This window comes from Pinus tabuliformis, chromosome 1_1, assembly GCF_031772625.1.
Source record: "Pinus tabuliformis cultivar Carrire ecotype Pingquan chromosome 1_1, CPIR1, whole genome shotgun sequence".
Taxonomy (NCBI): Eukaryota; Viridiplantae; Streptophyta; class Pinopsida; order Pinales; family Pinaceae; genus Pinus; species Pinus tabuliformis.
Genome location: NC_142297.1, coordinates 442528689 through 442551176, shown reverse-complemented (window position 1 = coordinate 442551176; position 22488 = coordinate 442528689). Strand labels below are relative to the sequence as shown.

At 40.4% G+C, this 22488-nt stretch overlaps 1 protein-coding gene across 2 annotated transcripts in view; it reads left to right on the top strand.

The window, feature by feature from the left end:
* LOC149213637 (protein ORANGE, chloroplastic-like) overlaps positions 1-22488 on the top strand; it is a 324381-nt gene that overhangs the window by 221056 nt on the left and 80837 nt on the right. Inside the window, exon 7 of one of the 2 annotated variants that reach the window (XM_089392067.1) lies at positions 2560-2696. In XM_089392067.1, the coding sequence (XP_089248193.1) occupies positions 2560-2696 (137 nt within the window). Of the gene's footprint in view, positions 1-2559; positions 2697-22488 lie in introns of those variants that run through there. The other variant, XM_089392068.1, reaches the window with a different exon arrangement.

Genomic DNA, 22488 nt, shown 5'->3' with positions numbered 1-22488 from the left:
ACAATGAAAACAAAAAAAAATTGGTGCCCATAGTCATACCAAGTTACCCAACCAAAAACAATGAAAGAATACAAAAACAATGTTTAAAAACAATGAAAACAAAAAAATCAGTGCCCATACCAAGTTACCCGACCAAAAACAATGAAAAAATACAAAAACAATGAAAAAAAAAAAAAAAATTGATCCCCATGCCGTTTCTATGGAGAAATTGGTCTCCTCCTCTTGATTTTCTCCTCTAAGCACTTGAAAAATCTTCAAACCCTCTCCAAGCAATGTCTCCCAGCTCTCTCCAACGCTCCTCTGCCCTCCGCGCGCGTAACTGTGCAAATGAATTGACAAAAAACCCAAAAAATCGTTATAAAACCTCGCTGCCCCGACTGCCCGCGATAATTTCCGATTTTATCGCAATTTTTGAAAAAATCGCGATAATTTCCAAAAAATCGGGCAAAAAAAATACTGGCGATAATTTCGAATAAAACTCGCGATATTCTCGTTCTGATGAAAAACTAGCGATAAAACGATAAAATCGCGATAATATCGCGATTTTAACAACACTGGACAGTGGTGAGGCATATACTAAGGTATTTACGCGATACAATCGAGTATTTGCCAACAAGTTGTGATCTTCAAGCTTCCTTCACCTTATAGCTCTGATACCATGTTGAGAAACCAAATGTAATAAGTCTAACACTTAATTTCTCTTTGTTGATAATTACTTGTGAATATTAGATGTGTTCTTATTATTTCTTATGTCTTCTTCATCAAGCAATTATACAAATGTTCAATCTTTCAAAAAATATAGGGATCACAAAGAGACAAGAGACACCAAAATTACGCTGCTTGCCAGGGCAAAACCTAGCAATCCTTCTCTTGTAGAATTAGATCAAAATGAGAGATATTCAAGACCAAACTGCCACCAAGATACCAAGTTCAACCCTCCTGCAAGTCACTGCCAAAGTCAAAGTCAATGCTGGTCAAACTTGCTCCAATCTGGTCAAACTTCGGGATTTTCAGACCTGCAACTAGGGCCAAATTTCGGCCTGCAACCACTTCAGAAAATTCGGCCTCTTTCACAGAAGTTTCAGTCCACACATGCAAGCTGCTGCAAGGTCAAACTTCAGTCAATTAGGAATATTCTTCTTGCCTTTATCTTTGTCTTTCTCTCTCCTTTGATTCGTCTTCCTCTTCTTCTTCGCTAGGTTCAGATGTCCTACTTGTTGTGTGGTGAATGAGCTCTCAAATGAGTCGAACTTGTCCTTTATATATAGCTGTCCAAGAGGGTCGAATACGTGTCTATTGGAGGTCTAGGCCCACTTGTCCAAGGAGGGTCGACTTGGTCACCTTGTGGACTATTGACTCAACATAAAATTCCATTTTTTTTTTCAACATAAAAGTCAATTTTTTTTTCTTACAAATGCCCAAATGGAACATGACTCAAATACATTTTCTTTTGAGTCATAATAAATTCTTTTTGACTCTTTTTTGACTCTCTAAGCATGAAGAACATGCGTAGACAAAAATATCACAAATATAAATATGATAAATTTACATTATGAAAACCGACTCTAGTTACAACTTCAACTCCTTCAAGAAGAAATGCTAGATGGGAAAGAAATCCGACTGGAGCAAGAAGTGGAGGATCCTGGCAATATGTTACGGACTGCTGGCTGGCTAGTGTCCAAAGAAGAGAAAAAATTTCTCTTGTGGGTTACCCACTTTTTGGTGGGTAACAGGTCACTAACATGCTTGTGAAGCAGCCATTACTTTACTATTTTTTACATGTATTGCAGATTTATAGGTGAAAAACAGCATTTGCTAAGACTAGGGACACCCCCCTGATGTTGGCATGCACCAGCCCAAACAAAGAGGGATATTTTAGTGACACTAATGGCAGCTTTTCCTAAATGTTTCACGATTTCTACAGCTGATTTTTGATGGTCTTCTTATTTACTAGGAGTGTAAAAATTTGTGCTAAGAGGGAGATATAAGTATTATGTGACCTTTATATTATTTAGCATTTACCCTTGATTTCATGAACGTTGTGCATCTTTTCTTTATTCTCTAGGAAATGTGTTGGTAGATAGTTATGGCCATATTGGATCACTTGCTTTCATAAATGAGGCACCTATTGTCCCTATGATACCAGTTGCTTGGTATTTCTATTGTTATTAATTTGCTTAGTGCATGTTGTCTTCATTGCTGGCAAAATTTGTGTTTTCTTGTCGTAATGGAGGTTTGGTACATTGATAAAATTTCCATATAAAACAGCGAGTATTGCTCGAAATATAAGATTCGCTTTCAGTACAATCCTTATGTTTATCTTTTTAATGTCTTTTGAGATCTAACTTTGTGACATATTCTCCCATAATCAAAAAGTGAATTGAACCAGAAAATAAACACTTTCCCCTAGTGTTGAGGGTGCTAGATTCATTTTGAGTTTTGAGATACGAAGATGTTAAATATTAACAAGTAGTCATTTTGCCTTTTGTATGTATGAGGAATATATGGCTCTATATCTGGGGATTTTCATCATTGTCAGTCATCTTCCTTGTATTGCAGGATATCTGGCTTGTGCTCGTTGTCTCAATACAGGTGCAGTTGTGGTGGTAGACCCCATAGCAAGAGTTGATGATTCTGATTGTCCTCTACAACTGCCAGCAACTGAAAGGTGCCCAAATTGTTTGGGGGCAGGAAAGGTAGAACTTTTGGCATTATACTGTTTCTAACTACATTGTACTTTATTCATGTCTGAAATTTGAGGTGTAACATTAGCATATGTGATAAAACCTGTGTTGTGATATACAGATGCAATCTGTATGATGGTATTGAATATTTTTCTGGGATGATAAAATTGTGGATCGAGACTCTAGTTTGGAAGTCAAGGATAGGAGATGAAGGAGCAGTTTCCAGAATAGTGTATCATCAATCTTCTGATATTAGTGGTTTATAGGAAGGAAAGTTGTAACATTTACCAAGCTGTTGAGGTCAAGGGATAGAACTAGATGCAATAAATTGATTGAAGGCAAAAGCGGGAGCTTCTAAAGGGATTGCTCACAAGTAGAGCATATTATAGCAGCCATGAAGTTAGAAGTTAATTGCTGATTACTATAAACTAATTAAGGAGGATTTAACTTGTTGTGACTTCCTTCGGACAAACTGAGCCATCAAACTATCTAAACAAATTTTAGAGCAAAGGAGTAATGCGAAATCAATACATTCAATCAAATTCTTAAGCAAACACATATTTACTAAAGCTAGTTTGAGCTTAACTGAACTTACCTTTTATTCATAATTGTGCTTGTAAATAGGCAAATACTTATGTATGGTTATAAATAATGAAGTATAGGATCTAAAAATCAGATTAGTATAGAATGTAGAAATTTCTGATTCTAGATACTTAATGAAAAGTCAGAAGTTTAACCTCTCGCTAGAGGTTTCCTGGATCTAATCCTTGAGGACTTTCAAGTTTCAACCTTAGGGCTGATCTAAAATATTTGATTACAACAGAAAACAACATCAAATACTCCACTTCATTTTAAGTCCAAATCACTAGGCAGCTCAAGGAAAAAGGTACCTGTTACCACTCAAACTAGCAGGGGTCCTAGGAGGGGATTCTATAGAGCAACTACTAGGTCAAGGGCAACAATGGAGTGATAGCCCACTGTCACCTCAGCTAAGGCTCCTTGCGCTTTACGGACTTTCACAGATGGGAGGAGACCCGGTATAAGAGGAATCACAAGGAATGATGAATCTATGGAAGAATAAGGAGTGATTCCCAAGGCCTATTCACAAAAGAGGCTCAATTAGATAGCTTGCTTGCTTCAAAAGCAAGACGGTGGGTTTCTAGGAAGGGCTAAAGGATTCTCGAGGCTAGGGTTTGGGAATATATTTTGTCAAGATGATTCCTAGACCAGAGAATTCTTGTGGAAAATCGGACTTTACGTGATCTTTGTGAAATTAGAGTTATAAAGTTGTGGGACCACAAAGGACCAAGTGGACCCAAAATTAGGTCAAGGGTATGGAGTTGATCAACCAAGGAGGGACTTGACCTAATTATTGAAGAGAAGAGGATCAAAGGACAAAATTTCTTTGAGGATTGAAATGCAATAATCCAAATGAGGACACTAACCCAAATCAACCTAGGGAGAGAAATGATCATCGAGCTAGGGCTTGCGATCTCTTGGGATTCCATTGTCAAATTGTGCTCAAATTTGGAGTACCCCTTGAGAAGACCCTAGCGCAGTTGTGGACCAATTTTCAAGGTATTTGGATGGCTATAAAAGATTTTGCTTGATGGCCTAGGTGACCCTCTAGGGTTACGCCTAGGATTTGGAAAAATGTAGAAAAGAGAGGTGAATTTGACCACCAAAGGGATACGAGGATTAATGCCTTATTTCTTGGGCTTCATGGGGTCAAGATACACATGGAGCAAGAATTTTTCGTGACCTAAGGAGCCCTAATTGATCTTTACTAGCTTCTCCAAGGGCAACAACTAGGTCAATAGGGACTTAAACTTCAAATTTGCCAAAGAGATGAAGTTTCGAGGCTTAAAGCCTATTAGGTGCCTCTAGGAACATTCACCCACTCTCTTTAAGTACAACGCATATATTAAATCAGTTATTCAAGGTTCCCAAAAAGAATTTCGCATTTACTTTAACCCATACAAGAATAATGATAACCATAACATGCAGTAAACTAGTAAAATAACAAGAATAGCTGCAAAATTCGACTTACATGAGAGAGAGAGATTATATCCATTTATCAACTTCGCATTAAAAAGAGGCTCCAAAGACAATAGTGAAAATCCAAACATCATAATGCATCAAGAAAGCTCCAAAACGTGTGAAAATCTCTTAAGAGATACCAATCTAATCCAAGTGATGATGAGATAAATGAATCACCTCTCATCTATTTATACAACTCAAAAGGGGATTCGATTTACCTAATTAGCCTAATTTAGCCCCAAATAATATAATAATACATAATAATGACATTACTTGGTGACAAGCCCACCAAGATAGCTCAATAATACAAAGAATAGCCTCTCAAGAGGTAAAAAAAATGAATATGATGAGTCGTTGGACCATTGAGAAGGCCTAATGAAGTCCAAGGCGTGCCATGGTGTTAAATTTTGGAGCATGTTCTTTGCCTAGATCAGTTACTTCATTAGATTATAAGCCCATTAGCAATTCACATTAACCATAGGACAATAACTAAAGAAAGAACATTGAACATAAGAGCAAAAGACAAGAGAACGCAGGAATTGGCTCAAGTCAGGGAAAAACCCCAAGATGGGGAAAACTCTTTATCAATTCTTCTTATTATTAATATCAAATATTCAACAAAGAAAGAGAGAGAGTACAATAATATTGACTTACCATCTGAAGATCTAATAACAATGCCTTAGACAGAAAGATGGCCCAATCAATCCTCAATTCTGGCAAAACATGCTTCAAGAGCTCGTGCCTTCTTTTCTGGAATACTGATCACTGGTTAGGGTTTATTGTTAAAATATTATACCTTCTTTTCTCTTCTTTCAGACCTCCTCAGTCACTGCAGTTATGCCTCTCTTATTTGTTGTTAACATAAGCTGGTAATTAGCCCTTCAGCTAAGCATCCTCCTTCCTGAGCAAGGGATATAGGCCTGCGGCCTATTCTGCAGCACTTAAATACCTCTCGACCTTCTGGTTCCAAGACAAACAGGCTTGCAGCCTACTTGTGACACCATAGAACAAAAGTGACCTACTGAAGGAGAGATCCATACCCAAAAGTCATGCCAAAACATCATCCAGAATTGCCCTAAAGCCTGCGGATAGCTGCCTTCTATTAACTTGGACCTGTGGGAGACAAAGTAGCCAAAGAACAAACCCAAACATCATGTCCTCCTAGCTTCTCCAAGCTACGACTCTCTTAGAAGTATCACACAAGAGATTTGGATGTGTTACTAAATGAGGTTGGATGATGCCTATATATACAAATAGACATGATGATTCGTCCTTATGGAGGTGAAGCCGACCTTGACACTTGGAGGCAAATTCAAATTTTAATTTTTGAATTTTCCTAACTTGATAAGGTCATGCCTTATAGAATTTCTTTTGAATAGGGAAATATTTTTTCTTATCCAAATTTGGTGATCTTTAGGTCGATTTTGATCATTATGAGAAGAGGAATTTAATGCAATGATTATCTTCATCAGATAAGCTGTCCAAAGTGGAATTTGGCCCTAGTTGCCAATTTTAACACTCCCTCTCAACTAGGGAGAATTCCACCTGCCAATCCATTCATTATCATGCCATCCTATCGTCATCTACTATCTCTACATCTTGGCTCAACTCTGTTGAACACCAATATAGATAATGAAGAAGAATTGATCGAGAGTGAGTCACAAGACCTTGCCACTCTCCTCTGACAACAATCAGTCCACATAACCAGGGGTTGAACCCAAATTGGACTTGATCCAAAGTGATCAAGTTGTTTGAACATCATGCATCCTAGACATATGGAGTATGACAATACATGATGCATCCATCGGTAGTGCTATGGTCCCTATCCACTTTTCCCAGCTCATTGGCCAGATGAGAGGTACTTCCCATGTGTCCCAGACTACATGGGTAGGATGACACTGAAGCAGTAGCAGGGAAAGAGTAAATCACATCCTTCTCACAACCGCATGTAGGGAAAGGATGAACCACATCCTACAATCATATATCACAACCATCGTAGGGAAAGGATAAACCACATCCTGCAGGCATGCAAACCAACAATTGTAGGAAGGATCCTACATGTGGGGAAAGGATGAACCACGTCCCACCGACATGTCCACATGTGACAACAAGCAGATGCCTATATGCATCTCTCACTAGGGTATTCGCAGGAGAAGGTGAACCACTCATCCTGCTCATATGCCATAGGAGAAGGTGAACCACTCATCCTATGCATATCTCATCAATTGTAGGGGAAGGTGAACCACTCACCCTACACACATGACAACCATCATAGGGGAAGGTGAACCACTCACCCTATGTGTTTCTCATAGCATCAAGAAGTACCCCAGACCCCCAGAGCTCCTAGAGCTCAATGTTCAATTGGAGTCTATTCATGTCTTTCAGCTTCTTTCCAAGAGGCTATGAAAGGATGTCAGAAATCTGCTCATCTCATCAATAATGATAAAGCTTGGAGGCTCTCCAATGTATTATATCCAAATGGCTCATGGATGAGTTTTCTGTTTTCATAAGACAAACTTGCTGCTAAGAACTTTCAGCCTCAACAGTGCTTCCAGTGTAACCAAATCAAGAGATATCAAACTGTCAACTGAGCTAGCATCAGAATATTCATGGAGTCTTAGATTCCAGCAGATAATAAAATCACAAAGATATTTCAATGAGCAGTTATCCAATATATGAGGCTCATCCATAGATCAATTCATAGCGAGGCATATGACTGATAAGGTGATTAATCAAGAACAACAGGGATCCCACCAGGTATACATATGCAGATCAACGACTTCTCCACCTCATCAGACCTTTAAGTGTAGAAAACAAGACTGGGTCTTTCTATCTTGACTTTAAAAATTAGCTCATTATTAATACACGAGAGGGTCATAAATCGGTATCTTAATAATATAATTTACATGGCTTGTCCATAACTCCCTCTAATCGTTGAGCCACCTGAAACCTGTCCTTTTTTTCTGCTATAGACCCTTAGGTCTATGTGCCAAAGTCATCAATCATGATTATGCAACTTTTCAAGTAATAGGGATATATCAAAGGCATCATCAAAATCATCATAATCAGTGCTCATGTCTCGCCTTTATCAGGCAAGAAGAGTCATCATGCTATTCTATAGCTCCCTCTGAAGTCTTACTTCAATTGATCATTTTGCCTTCATCACTCTGCTCCTCATCTTTAAGGCGAGGCTTTGTCATGCTGCAACTATATAAGGTAACTTGTCCAGACATGCTCTGCCCAACAGTGATTCTAAACTAAAATGAATTCAACTTAGCAGAATCATACAAGTACTTTTAACTATATGAAGACACCAAGAGACTTGTTCTGAATTTTGCCTTGGAGAGGTTTGCTCTGTTGCTTTTGAACTGACAGCTACCAACCTGAATGAGCCAAGATGACTTTAAGCAATACTGGTTCATAGTCCTTATTGGTACTGCTCTGAATATCTTCTGTCACACTCTAGATTGACTAGAGAGAGACCAAGAAATGTATATCATTAAATCAAGATGTGCCAAGGTATTTCTCAGCCATAACTTTACATTCCAAAACGAGTTATCAATATGCTTGAGAGATATATAATAGCTGATGTACCAGATTTCTGAAATAGGACAAACTGACTTCTGCCTCAAGGATTTGATACTTGCCATTGGTTGATGTAGCCATAGTGTTCATTACTCAGTCAAGATCTCGGCCTTCATAGTTTTGGTTGTAGGAATTTACAGGGTAAGTTTCTCAGGCAGAACACCAAAGGACACCGCTCACAAACAGATCACAGATCAATACACCAGTAATTTTGACGTGGTTAAAACCCTCAAAGAGGGAAACAGTCCACGGCCTGAGCCAACACGGCCACTTCAGGCAATTTTGTAATAAAAGAATGAAAATTTACATAAGCTTCTCTCATGAACGGTTGACCTACAAATGACCCTCCATGCTCTTTAAATAGAGATCATGGACCAATCGGGTGTTAAGCCACGGATCAAGTGTCGGTAATACCGAGGAGAGAATGAACCGTCGGATTACTACATATCATGACCGTCGGATTGTAAGTTACAAAATGTACATAGTAAAGAAACACTTTACCTAACTCTATACTATACCAAGTTGTACTTAACTATTTCCTATGTGTCGGAATATCCTAACATCCCCCCTTAAGAACAACTTGGGATAGGATTGAAGGATTTACAAATATGACACAATAGGAGAAGGAAGGAGGCACTAGAGCCTATCCCCCCTTAGTGACAACTTCCTGAACTCCAACCATAAATCGAAGTTTAGTGAACTTCGCCTCTGTGAGAGCCTTTGTAAAGATGTCTGCAACTTGATCATCTGTTGAACAATATTGCACTTCAAGAACATGGTCATGAATGAGCTTTCTGATGAAGTGCATGTGCAGTTCAATGTGTTTGCTGCGCTGATGTTGGACTGGATCTTTGCATAGTTGAATGGCACTTTGATTATCACACCAAAGTGTAGTCGGATGCTGCTGCTGAAAGCCAAACTCTGACAGGATCTGACGAAGCCACAAGGCTTCCTTACTAGCTTCTACGGCACCACGATACTTTGCTTCTGCTGAAGAAAGAGAAATGGCACCTTGTTTCTTGCAAGCCCATGTAATAGGTCCTGAACCAAGAGTGAACACATAACCTGTAGTAGATTTCCGATCATCAGGGTCACCAGCCCAATCGGAATCAGTGAAACCAACCAATAGAGGAGATGCTTCGGCACTGTAATGAATCCCAAACTGAACTGTACCTCGAACATAACAAAGTATTCTTTTAGCTGCTTTCCAATGACTTTTACGTGGGTTTTGCATAAACCGAGCAACAAGGCCAACAGCAAAGGAAAGGTTAGGACAAGTATGGGTTAGATACAAAAGTTTTCCTACAAGTTGACGGTATAAGGTAGCATCAACTTCAGGAGAAGTACAAGTGACTGAAAGTTTGACTCCAGACTGAAAGGGAGAAGGGGCTGGCTTACAGTCTTCCATGTGAAAATGGCATAGAATATCACAGGCATACTTGGATTGGGAAAGGGAAATACCTTCCTTGGATTGCAAGACTTGAAGACCAAGAAAATAATGTAAGTGTCCTAAGTCTGTCATTTCAAACTTCCTTTTAAGGCTAGACTTCACATGGTTTATAAGGTTGGGATCACTACCAGTCAGGATAAGATCATCAACATAAAGAACAAGAATGATAAGAGACTTGCCCACTTCTTGGTGTAGACAGTATTGTTAGAATGACACCTAGAAAAGCCATTTTCTAAAAGAAAGTTATCCATTTTGGCATACCAAGCTCGAGGAGCTTGCTTGAGACCATAAAGGGATTTCTTAAGCCGACATACAAGGCTGGAGTCTGTTTGTATAAAGCCAATAGGTTGTTCCATATAGATTTCTTCATGCAAGTCCCCATGCAAGAAGGCGGATTTAACATCCATCTAATGGACTTCCCATTTGAAAGAGGCAGCAAGGGAAAGAACAAGGCGGATAGAGTTCATTTTGGCAACAGGGGAGAAGGTTTCAGTATAGTCAATGCCTTCAACTTGTGAAAAACCCTTAGCAACAAGACAAGCTTTATGTTTATCAACTTTCCCATCCGGTCCATACTTGGTTCTGTAAACCCATTTGCATCTAACAAGTTTTCGTCCCTTTGGTAGAGGAACAAGATACCATGTATCATTTGCCAATAATGAATGATATTCTTCATTCATAGCTGCTTCCCAATCTGGATGGCCTGAAGCTTCTGCAAAGGTGTCAGGATCATAATTCACTGAAGCTTGAGCCAGTAAAGAAGAGGCTCTCTCGAACTGAGAACATGTACATCGCTGATCTGTAGGATCACCAACAAGATCACCTGCTGCATCCCGAGTAGCACAGACCCATTTTGGAAGCTGAGGAGCTGAAGGAGGATCCTGAGAAGGTGGGGGAGGATTTTCATCCTCGCTTTCATCATCTGAAGAAGAAATATTTTCAAAAGTAGAAGAGATAGGGAGAGGTGGCACATCCGCCGAACTAGGCTCGCAGGCCGATATATTTTCAGCAAACTTTACATCTCTTCTAATGATAACATTTTTGGACTTAAGTGGAATAAGTCTATATCCTTTGACATCTTCAGAATATCCAACAAAAATACATTTTTCACTCTTAGGTTCTAAAGCTTTATGTTTCTCATCTGGAATATGGGCCCATGCTTCACTTCCAAAAACATGAAAGTGAATTACATCTGGTTTGATTGAGCTCCATGCTTCTTCTAGAGTGATATTCTTTAAAACCTTAGTAGGAGTGCGATTTATTATGTAATTTGCACAGTTAATTGCTTCTGCCCAATAATTAAGACTAAGTCCTTTAGATTGAAGCATACAATTAGCCATTTCCTTTAAGGTGCGATTCTTCCTTTCAGCTACACCATTTTGTTGTGGAGTATATGGAGCAGTATGTTGCATTTGAATTCCATTCTCAGTGCAAAAGTTGATGAATGTGTTTTTAACATATTCTTCGCCATTATCAGATCTTAGCTTAAGAATTTGATGTCCAGATTGTTTTTCAACAAAGGCCTTAAAGGCCAAGAACATGTTAAATACTTCATTCTTGAGTTTTAAGAAGTATACCCAAGTGTGTCTGGAGAAATCATCAATGAAAGTTAAGAAATACTTGTAGCCAGAGAATGAAGCAACTGGAAGTGGACCACATAAATCACTATGCACGAGCTATAAAGGGGCTGAGGCGTGCCAAGAGGCACGTTTTTCAAAACCGTCCCGATGATGTTTTCCGAGTACACATTTGGAACAAACACCATCTCTGCAAGATACCATTGGAAGACCTGTCACCATATTTTCTTTACATAGATTCTGAAGAGAGCGATAGTTTAAGTGACCAAATCGCTCATGCCAAAGTTTGCTCACTTCATCATTATGAGCAACAAATACTGAGGGAAGATTTGATGACCCAAAGTTGTGAAACTTATACAACCTTGTAGAATCATCAGCAATGCTAGTAGCTAAAATCTGTCTAGGATCTCTTAGGTCCTTAATTACAACATCGTGAGGTGAAAATTCAACGATTTTACCTTCCCCTGAATGGGTTATTTGATATACAGATAGAAGGTTGCAGGATAAGGTTGGAACACATAATACATCATTAAACTGACCATTGTCTAGATGAACAGTTCCAGTCCCTACAACACTAAGAGATCTATTATCACCAACATATATATTTTTGGTGTTACAATCATTTAAAGAAGAAAACATGGCTTTGTTTTTGGCCATGTGATAAGAAGCTCCAGAATCAATGAGCCACTCATGAGAATGAGAAGAAGAAGATACATTTAGTGCATAGCCAGACCGAGATGCTTGACAACCACATGCAAAAAGTGCCATTCCTGAAGATGAAGTTGAAGTTGAAGATTGCTCCAAATGGATGTTATGCTTCTTCATTGCTGCTTCCAAGGCTTCCATCTTCTTAAAGCATTTGGATTCTAAGTGGCCATCTCGATTACAAAAGTTGCAATGTCTATCAGTCTTCTTCCATTTGTTTTTATTTGTCTTATCATTTTGTTGAAAAGATTTTTCATTTTGAGGCGGAAATTGCTTAGGACCCTTGTTTGGTTTAGGACCATTCCTTTTAGGATACGACTTCTTAGGATTCTTTGAATTTGGTTGCTGCTGGGCGGCTAACGCTTTTTTAGAAGATTTTCCAAGATGAAGAAGACCAAGGTGTAAGAGTTTTTCTTGTTCTCTTATTAAAGAATCACAAAAGGAATCAAAGGAAGGGGACTTGTAGGCTTGTCCTTGAGAAATGAAGGCTTCTCTTGTAGAATGGAAGGTGGAAACAAACATAGAATAGGCTGGTCCCAACTTAGTAAGAATGGAGTAGATAAGGCTACTATCTTCTTTCTTAACCTTAACACCTTCCAAGAGAAGTCTAAGGGTCTTGAACTTGGACAAAATATCTTCAATGCAAGAAAAATTATTGGGGTCCAATGTAAGCAATTCATTTTCAAGTTGATGGGCTTTAAGTTCATTTTTAATTCCAAAGACTTTAGTAATCTGTTTCATTGCTTCATCAGGAGTATCAAGTTCTGGAATATGGAATCTAAGATCTGGAGAAATAGACATCCCTATCAAGCCACGTGCTTGGTTTTGTCTATTTTCCCATTTAGCCACCTTGTCTTCATCTTTCGGTTTGGTCTCTTGGCCTGTGGCTATTCTGTAAAGACCTTTACTTCTAAGTAAATCCACAATGTAGGACCACCATTGGAAGTAGTTGGTGCTGTCAAGAATAACTTGGCATGGACTTTCGATTTTAAAAAAAAACTGAAGTTATAGATGCTGAAACTAAGTGTTTCAATGGAAAGATCTTGAAAAATTAGGCTGTTTAAAAAAAAACGGTTCTGAAAATGGCTTCCGGATGAAGAAGTTATGGCTTTTTGAATAAAATTTGATGAAGTCGCCGACGAAGTGCGGGAATGTGCGGAAATGAAAAAATCCGCACTCACAAAATGGAGACTTGAACCCAAGACCTCTACTCTCATAAATTAGCTTTGCACCAAGTGAGCTATACAAAAAGTTTGAGAGAGAGAGAGAGGGGTGGTGGGGTTGATGCTTTGGGTTGCGTGCTTGCTTTGAGAAAGCTCTTTTTCCCTGCAAAACAAAAAACACAAAACCCAACACGGACATACAAAAAAAATGAACCTTGCGGCTCGAAGTTAGCTTTAGCCGGAAAGTAAATATTTTCCTCAATGTTTCTGATTTTCCGAGATCACACTAAGGTGCAGCGGAAAAGAGCATACGCATGAGAAAAATCCTTCCTTTCTGTTTCTGATTTGCCCAGATCGCACAAAGTCGCGGGGCAAAGAGCATACGCAGAAATGAAAGGTATAGATCCGGTAATAAAAAAAGCTAAATAAATCGAAAACCGAAATAAACAGAGAGAAAATAACTGTAAACTGCAAATAAACACTGTATACCTCCAGATCTTAAAAATGACGCAGCTAGGGCTACCGGAAACCTTTTCGCGTGAAACGAAAGGGGTTTCTCACTGGAACAGATGCTCCCAACACAACAGAGCAGTCCTCTCGGCCTGAAAACAGTCAGAAATAGTAGATCTAGGAAACGGTAGTCGGATGTAGTTCTACCGGCTTCAGATTTGGATCACTAACGGACGCGGCCCTCAAATAGCTCTGATACCATGTAGGAATTTACAGGGTAAGTTCCTCAGACAGAACACCAAAGGACACCACTCACAAACAGATCGCAGATCAATACACCAGTACTTTTGACGTGGTTAAAACCCTCAAAGAGGGAAACAGTCCACAGCCTGAGCCAACGCGGCCACTTCAGGCAATTTATTAATAAAAGAATGAAAATTTACGTAAGCTTCTCTCAGGAACGGTTGACCTACAAATGACCCTCCATGCTTATTAAATAGAGATTATGGACCAATCGGGTGTTAAGCCACGGATCAAGTGTCGGTAATACCGAAGAGAGAATGAACCGTCAAATCACTACATATCGTGACCGTCGGATTGTAAGTTACAAAATGTACATAGTAAAGAAACACACTTTACCTAACTCTATACCTAACACTATACTAGACCAAGTTGTACTTAACTATTTCTTATGTGTCGGAATATCCTAACATTGGTCTTCCAAGATATATATATACCACAATCAAGTGGCTCAAATTTTTGTTGCTTGAACTGTATTTTTAATCTTGCCAGAACATAGCCCCAAGGGTTAGCTCAGCTAGTCAAAATTAGTGCCTCGCCATCGGGAGGTCACAGGGTCCATTCTCCCCGAAGCCCTTGGGGTTAGGCCTAGCTAGTGGGCCGCGGGGCTAGATTCCCTTCGGGGTTGATCAGCCTAGATTTTTCTGTGGACGTAGCGCCACCTGTTGACCAGGGTGTCCGTGAACCATAGCGAATATATATATATATATATATATATATATATATATATATATATATATGTTGCCACAACATGGTAACATGTCTTAGTTGTTGTTATTCTCTTAAGTACATGACCAGGCTGCCTTCTCATAGTTAAATCACGAGAATAGCTTTTATATACCTTACTTATCACAACCATTTCTTCAAGGAGATATGTCACTGTTATTGATGAAATGTTTCAGTCCCTTTATCGTGACAAGGTTAACTGCAGGCCTATGTATATATCACAAACTGTCCACAAATTTGCACATCTACAGGACAACATCTTTCAATTACGGGACTGATTCTTCTTGTAACAAAAACAATTCAACAAGCAACATTCAAGCATACTTCTCTGCCTATTCTTTGATGAGAATGGCCTATAACAATGATATAGTGAAATGGTGAAGGCCTGACTACTGACATCCTTATTATTGATTTGTCTTTTGACTTTTCACTCAGAATTGATGCCTATCAGTATACATATAACCCTACTACTGCTGCAAGATAATGATGGGACTCGCTCTGGCAAGTGACACCTTCCACTTTGCTGAGAGACAAAATTAATGCTGATGATTGGATACTTAATCATAGATGCTTCCAGCTTGAAATGTCGTGCTATAGCTATAGACTTGATTATGCCTAACTTGAAGTACTCCATCAAACTATAGGTTGGTGCAATGCACACATTCAACGCTGCCTATAGGCATGCCATTAATGACTGCATGTGTTGTAAAAATATATTAGATTTGAATCTAGATCACAAGAATCAACTCGCTTGAAATGATTCGAGTGTAATTAGGCCATAGGTAAATGTACAAACTTCCTTGATCACAGGCCAATCTGAAGAATAAGACGAAAGCATAGAACTTGCACAGGTCAGCTTCTTTGGGCAAACATAAAAGAAGAATATATATACAAGACACTTCAGATCCATATCACTGTGGATAAGGCTCAACCTTTCACCGTTGAAGAGAAAACACGTTGCTACAGGAGTGAGACCTTTTAAGAATAGGCCGAGAATCAATTCGTTGTATAAGAATTGTCACACAATGTTATGAAACCAACTCACAAAAAGATAGGAAAGATAGATCAACGACTTAGAAATCAGCCTCTTCAAGGGGGCAACCTCCTTTACATTACAAAATAAACAATTTTTGGATGATACAAATGACAAGATCTCCTTTCTATATATAGGAGTCTAAGGGGTCCCAATATAATCAGAGCTTACATAACAATAATATTGTAGGGGCACAACATTAACAATAGTGGGCTTCTATGGAGCACAATAATAACATGGGAACTACTTGGGCACAATAATAACATGGAGACTACATGGGCAAAACAATACAATAAGGGGGTTACACTAATAATAATAAGGGGCTACACTAGTAGTATAGGGACCTAACATGCCCCTCTCCTTCAAAAAGTGTTGTCCTCAATGCTTGAGTAGTTCTTGATGCTTATGTATAAAATTATCCTCCTCCCATGCGGAATATTCAGCAGTTAAGTTCTTCCACTTGATGAGATACTCGAAAATTGATCGATTTCATAGTTGTCGGGTTCTTCTTTCCGTGACTTCTTCAGGTTCCACTATGATTTTTCCTTCCTCGTCAAGTTCTAGCAATATTGTTTGAACTGGGAGCTTGTCACCTATAACCTTCTTTAATAATGAAACATGGAAAACTGGGGGAACTTGGGAAGATGCAGGAAGCTCCAATTTGTATTCCATAGTACCAATCTTTTGCATCACCTTGTAAGGACCATAGTAATTTGGTGATAATTTATTATCCTTCTTAGCTTGCTTGAGGGACATTTGTTTGTATGGCTGTAGTCGTAAAAATACCCAATCGCCTACATCAAAACTTCTTTCACTGTGATGTTGATCTGCCTGTTATTTCATTCGATTCTGCACCAAAGTGGGGTTATCCTTTAAAAGTTGGAGAATTTGTTGTTGATGCTCAATGTGATCTTTCACTGCTTGAACCTTTTTCTTCTTGATATGTCCTCCTATCTTGAGAGTTTGAGTGGTAATTCCTGCCAATGCATTACAAGATATGGTCAGATTCATTTCATGATGCTCTATGTGATCTTTCACTTCTTGAACCTTTTTCTTCTTGATATGTCCTCCTATCTTGAGAGTTTGAGGAGTGGTAATTCTTGCCTATGCTTTACAAGATATGGTCGGATTCATTTCTTCTTTCTCTGGGGTTGGTTCCTGGTGTATATCCTTTTCTTTTGACGTTTCTTGATCCTTTTCTTCCTCCTCTTCACAATCTATGTAAAATAATTTATTCTTAGCACACTTATGACCTTTAGTGTATTTACTATCACAACTGTAACAAAACCCTTTTTCTCTTTTTCTTCCAATTGTTGTGGTGTAAACCTTGTAAGTTGTGGAAGGCTAGGAGCAAAAACACTTCCATATTTATAGTTGTGAGTGGTAGGTGTTGATTTGAGGTAGCAACGAATGTGCTCTAGCCATGAAAATTGGTGGAGAGGCTAAAGAACATGAGATCTCCAAGACCCAGAAATGGTTTGGACAGATTGTACCCTATTTGGGAGATATTCAAATACTTAATATTTTTAATGGAGTTCCTAAGTCTAAACTTAGGAAAAATAAAATATTAATGGGTATTAATATAAAACTGGGTTAGAAGGTTGCAAAAGTCATGGATCAAGCCAAATTTAATCTTAGCCATTGAATAGAGATTTATTCTCAACCGTTAAAGGACGAACGAGAAAATATAAGAAGAGGCTTGAGGGTCAGTTGGAGAATACACCAGAGTGATCAGCCATTCATTTTGCTAGAGCGGGGTTGCTAAGCAAAGTTGAATCAATGATCAACAACGAAGGGTAGTGAGTACGAGGCAGAGGCAGAGATAATATTGAGAGACTAGTGCAAAAGCAGAGAGAGGCAATGCAGAGGCTGAGGAGGGCAGAAACAGGCTCATGCAGAGCCCAGGTGGGTTGATGTAGTTGGCTGAGGGAGTTGTTTTGTCAGTGTCAGGATTGTGCAAAGCTAAGAGGCTCAATCCTTCAGTTGTTGGGGCATAGGAGGTTGTGGGTAGTTTGCGGAGCGAAGCTGGTGGGGTAATGTGGTTAGAACAGTACCTAACAGGGCAAGACCAAGGTAGAAGGAGTTGTTGCCGAGGCAGATTTCTAGCCAAGGAATCCAGATCAGTGTTGCAATTGCACAGACGATCGGAGAGGAGCAACTTGATAGTTGGCAGAAGAATTTCCAGAAGGGAAATAGGGACTCAGAGGGAGTCCATAAGAGAACTTCCAAACGGGAATTAGAGAGACTCAGCAGGAGTCAAACCGAGAACTTCCAGGTGGGAAGTAGAGAGTCTCGGAGGAGTCGACAGAGAAGAGTAGCGAGATGGTCGAGAATGGGCTGAGAGATTAGGACAGGCTGGATGGAGCGTCCAACTTTGTGGTCTGGAAGGCCAAGATCTTGTCCATTCTAGACAGACAACGTATCAAGGGCTTCACCTTGAGAGTGATGGCTATCCTAGTTGACCTGGTAGCTAATGAAAGGTACGAGGAGGCAATGGCTAAGGAAAAGTGCATCATCCTTGATGGGGTCAAGGATCATGTGGTACCACATATTGCCGAGAAGGAAACGACAAAGGAGATGTGGGACACTTTGAAGACATTGTACCAGCATACTTCCATGCAGAGGAAGATGCTCTTGGAGAATCAGCTAAGGTCATACCAGATGCAGAAGGGAGAGTAGATAGATGTCTTCCTCGGTCGGTTGAAGGAGATCTGTGACTAGCTAACTTCCACAGGGGCCATTGCCAGATGAGGAATTGATGGTGAGGACTGCACTTAACACAGTCTCCGAGGATTGGGAGATATTTGTCTAGAGCATAGTTGGCTGAGGGAGTTGTTTTGTCAGTGTCAGGATTGTGCAAAGCTAAGAGGCTCAATCCTTCAGTTGTTGGGGCATAGGAGGTTGTGGGTAGTTTGCGGAGCGAAGCTGGTGGGGTAATGTGGTTAGAACAGTACCTAACAGGGCAAGACCAAGGTAGAAGGAGTTGTTGCCGAGGCAGATTTTTAGCCAAGGAATCCAGATCAGTGTTGCAATTGCACAGACGATCGGAGAGGAGCAACTTGATAGTTGGCAGAAGAATTTCCAGAAGGGAAATAGGGACTCAGAGGGAGTCCATAAGAGAACTTCCAAACGGGAATTAGAGAGACTCAGCAGGAGTCAAACCGAGAACTTCCAGGTGGGAAGTAGAGAGTCTCGGAGGAGTCGACAAAGAAGAGCAGCGAGATGGTCGAGAATGGGCTGAGAGATTAGGACAGGCTGGATGGAGCGTCCAACTTTGTGGTCTGGAAGGCCAAGATCTTGTCCATTCTAGACAGACAACGTATCAAGGGCTTCACCTTGAGAGTGATGGCTATCCTAGTTGACCGGTAGCTAATGAAAGGTACGAGGAGGCAATGGCTAAGGAAAAGTGCATCATCCTTGATGGGGTCAAGGATCATGTGGTACCACATATTGCCGAGAAGGAAACGACAAAGGAGATGTGGGACACTTTGAAGACATTGTACCAGCATACTTCTGTGCAGAGGAAGATGCTCTTGGAGAATCAGCTAAGGTCATACCAGATGCAGAAGGGAGAGTAGATAGATGTCTTCCTCGGTCGGTTGAAGGAGATCTGTGACTAGCTAACTTCCACAGGGGCCATTGCCAGATGAGGAATTGATGGTGAGGACTGCACTTAACACAGTCTCCGAGGATTGGGAGATATTTGTCTAGAGCATACTGGGCAGGATGAGTCTTCTGGATTGTGAAGAACTGTAGGCGGTTCTTCGTCAAGAAGAGATCAAATGGTTGACCAAGGCGGGGAGTAGGGGCAAAGGGGTCGGGATCAAAAAGGAGGAAGAGGATGCGACTCTGGCATCTACGAGAAAGCAAGAGAAGAGGAAGAAGAAGGACCTGTCCAAGGTCAAGTGCTTCCATTGTGGGGAATTGGGTCATTTTGCGAACCAGTGTCCGAGGAAGAAGAGTAATGGAGAGGCTTTTGACTAGAAGACAGCGCCAACAAAGGCAGAGAAAGAAGTCGAGGAGGATGATGATTATGCCATGAGTGCTCATGTGCCACTTGAGAAGAAGTGGGGAGACATCGAGCTGTAGTCAGGAGGACTATAGGCAATGAGGGGTAGGATCCTCGAGGTACCCAACCTCTTGGATTATACCTTGCGACGGGAGCCCCGAAGAGGAGTAGCAGGACTGGCGGATGTAGGTAGAGAAGGATGCAGATGGAGCGGCAGAGAGTGCTACAATGCAGGAGTCCCGAGGCAGCGCGAGGCTAGTAGGCTGCGACAGTGCGAGAGGCATGAGAGTGTTGCACCAATGCAGGGTCGCACAGAGGTGTGCAACGATGCAAGATGCAGGGATTTGTTGCAGCAGCACAGAGGTCAGTAGAGGGAGAACTTGTTAGCGGCAAAGAGAGCTTCATCATCGAGAATGTTTCTAGCCTGACAAGGATGTCATAAGTTGGGTGGATCAGTTACTTACTTCTCAGTAACTGAGTTGCAGTGCAGTAGCAGTATGCAGTAGCACGATGTAGCGTGATGCAGTGCAGATGCAGTGTTGGGAGGATGGACCAGCAGCGACACAGATGCAGAGGGAGTTGCCGTACGTATGCAGCAGTGGCAAGGCCATGGGCAGCAATACAGGATGCAGCAGTGCAGAGGATGTTGGGCGGGGAGGCCTAGCATCAGCACAGGGACCGATGCCAGATAATTGTGGAGTATTACTAGAGCACAATCCTCGCTAAGAGGGAGTGTTGATTTGGGGTAGCATTAGATATGTTGTAGGCATGAAAATTGGTGGAGAAGCTAAAGCACATGAGATCTCCAAGTCCCAGAAATGGTTTGAACAGATTGTACCCGGTTTGGGAGATATTAAAATAATTAATATTTTTAATGGAGTTCCTAAATCTAAACTTATGAAAAATAAAATATTAATGGGTATTAATATAAAACTGGGTTAGAAGGTTCCAAAAGTCATGGATCAAGCCAAATCTAATATTAGCTGTTGATTAGAGATTTAATGTTGGCCGTTGAAGGAACAACAAGAAATGTATAAGAAGAGGCTTGAGGGTCAATTGGAGAATACACCAGAGTGATCAGTCATTCATTTTGTTAGAGCGGGGTTGTTAAGCAAAGTTGAATCAGAGATCAACATCGAGGGGCAGTGAGTACTTTTGATTTGGGGTAGCATCGGATATGCTCTAGCCACGAGAATTGGTGGTGAGGCTAAGGCATATGAGATCTCCAATACCCAGAAAGGGTTTAGGCAGATTCTAAATAGTTTGGGAGATATTAAAATAATTAATATTTTTAATTAAAATAAAATATTAGTGTGAATTAATATAACACTATGTTAGAATGGTCCAAAAGTCATGGATCAAGCCAGATCTTATCTTAGCCATTGATTAGGGACTTAATCTCGACCGTTGATTTTTCAACGAGAAAAGTATAAGAGGAGGCTTGAGGGTCACTTGGAGAACACACTGAGGGAGACCAGTCAATTTAGATTCTAGAGTGGGGTTAGCTGAGAAATTGAACCAGTGGTATGGTGAGTAGTCAGGAGGCAACAAGTACGAAGCAAAGAGGCAGGATCAGCCACTGGAGATCAACGTTGAGGCAGGAGAGGCAGACGCAGGACTTTTCAGGCGGACGCAGAGGCAACAAAAGACTGCGCAGGCACTAGTTGGGCCTGCGTAGGTGACGCAGAGAGGCTCAAGGCTGATGCAGTCAAGCAGGGGCTGACGCAGAGGGTTTGAGAGCCACGCAGAGGTGAGTCGAGCTGACACTGGGATTAGGAGAAGTGCTGGAGAATTATTTTTCTCTGTGGGTAAGCTAGTTTGGCACCCTGTTGTACTGAAGAATTGCTGAATAATAAAATTCTCCCTTGCTGCACCGATTTTCCCACATTGGGTTTTCCAAGGACTGTTGTCCAAATATCTGTGTCAATGCTTGTGCATATGTTTGTTTCCGTATTACGGTGTGATATCTGCAGCAATATTTATTTTAATGTTTATTGAAGTAATTTCATAAATAACTTATTGTGGAATAAGTAGGAAAAATAAATCAATTGCTGCAGTGATAGAATTTTCACATGGTATCAGAGCGAGTAATCAGAGACAGAAAGGGAAAATCAATTATGGGTCGAGACCATGATGCAGAGGCATCCACATCAGGGGACTCACACAGATTTTCAGAAGATTGTACAAGAGAAAGAAATTTCGACTACTCTATGTTGGCTTCTAGGCTGGAAGAAGAAGTGGCATGTATGACTAGCGTTGCATCATCAGAAGTATGGTATATAGACAATGGAGCTTCGTGGCATATGACGGGAATCAGGGATTGTTTCTTAGAATATCGAGAAGAGAAGATGAACTTTCAGATCACCATGGGGAACAAGGCAAAGTGTACTCCAGTATGGGAAGAGTACCGTAGTTTTTCAAATAGAATCGAGAGAACGGTTTCGTGCTACAAATGTGTTGCATGTACCAGGATTGGGGATGAACTTACTTTCCATGTCGCAACTACAAGGCAAGGGCTACGACATCTACTTCATCAAGGATAAGGTATACGTCAAACACCCGAGCTAGAAAAAGAAAGTGCAGATCGGGATCAAAAGTAATCGGTTGTATAGATTGCAACTAGAATCATCAATGGCACTAATAAGTAGTCATGGAGACAAAGACTTGAACAAACTATGGCAAAGAAGAATGGGTCACTTGCACCATGGAGCTTTGAGAATTCTCAGGAGCACTGTAACAGGAGTTCCGGATCTGAGTACGGAACAA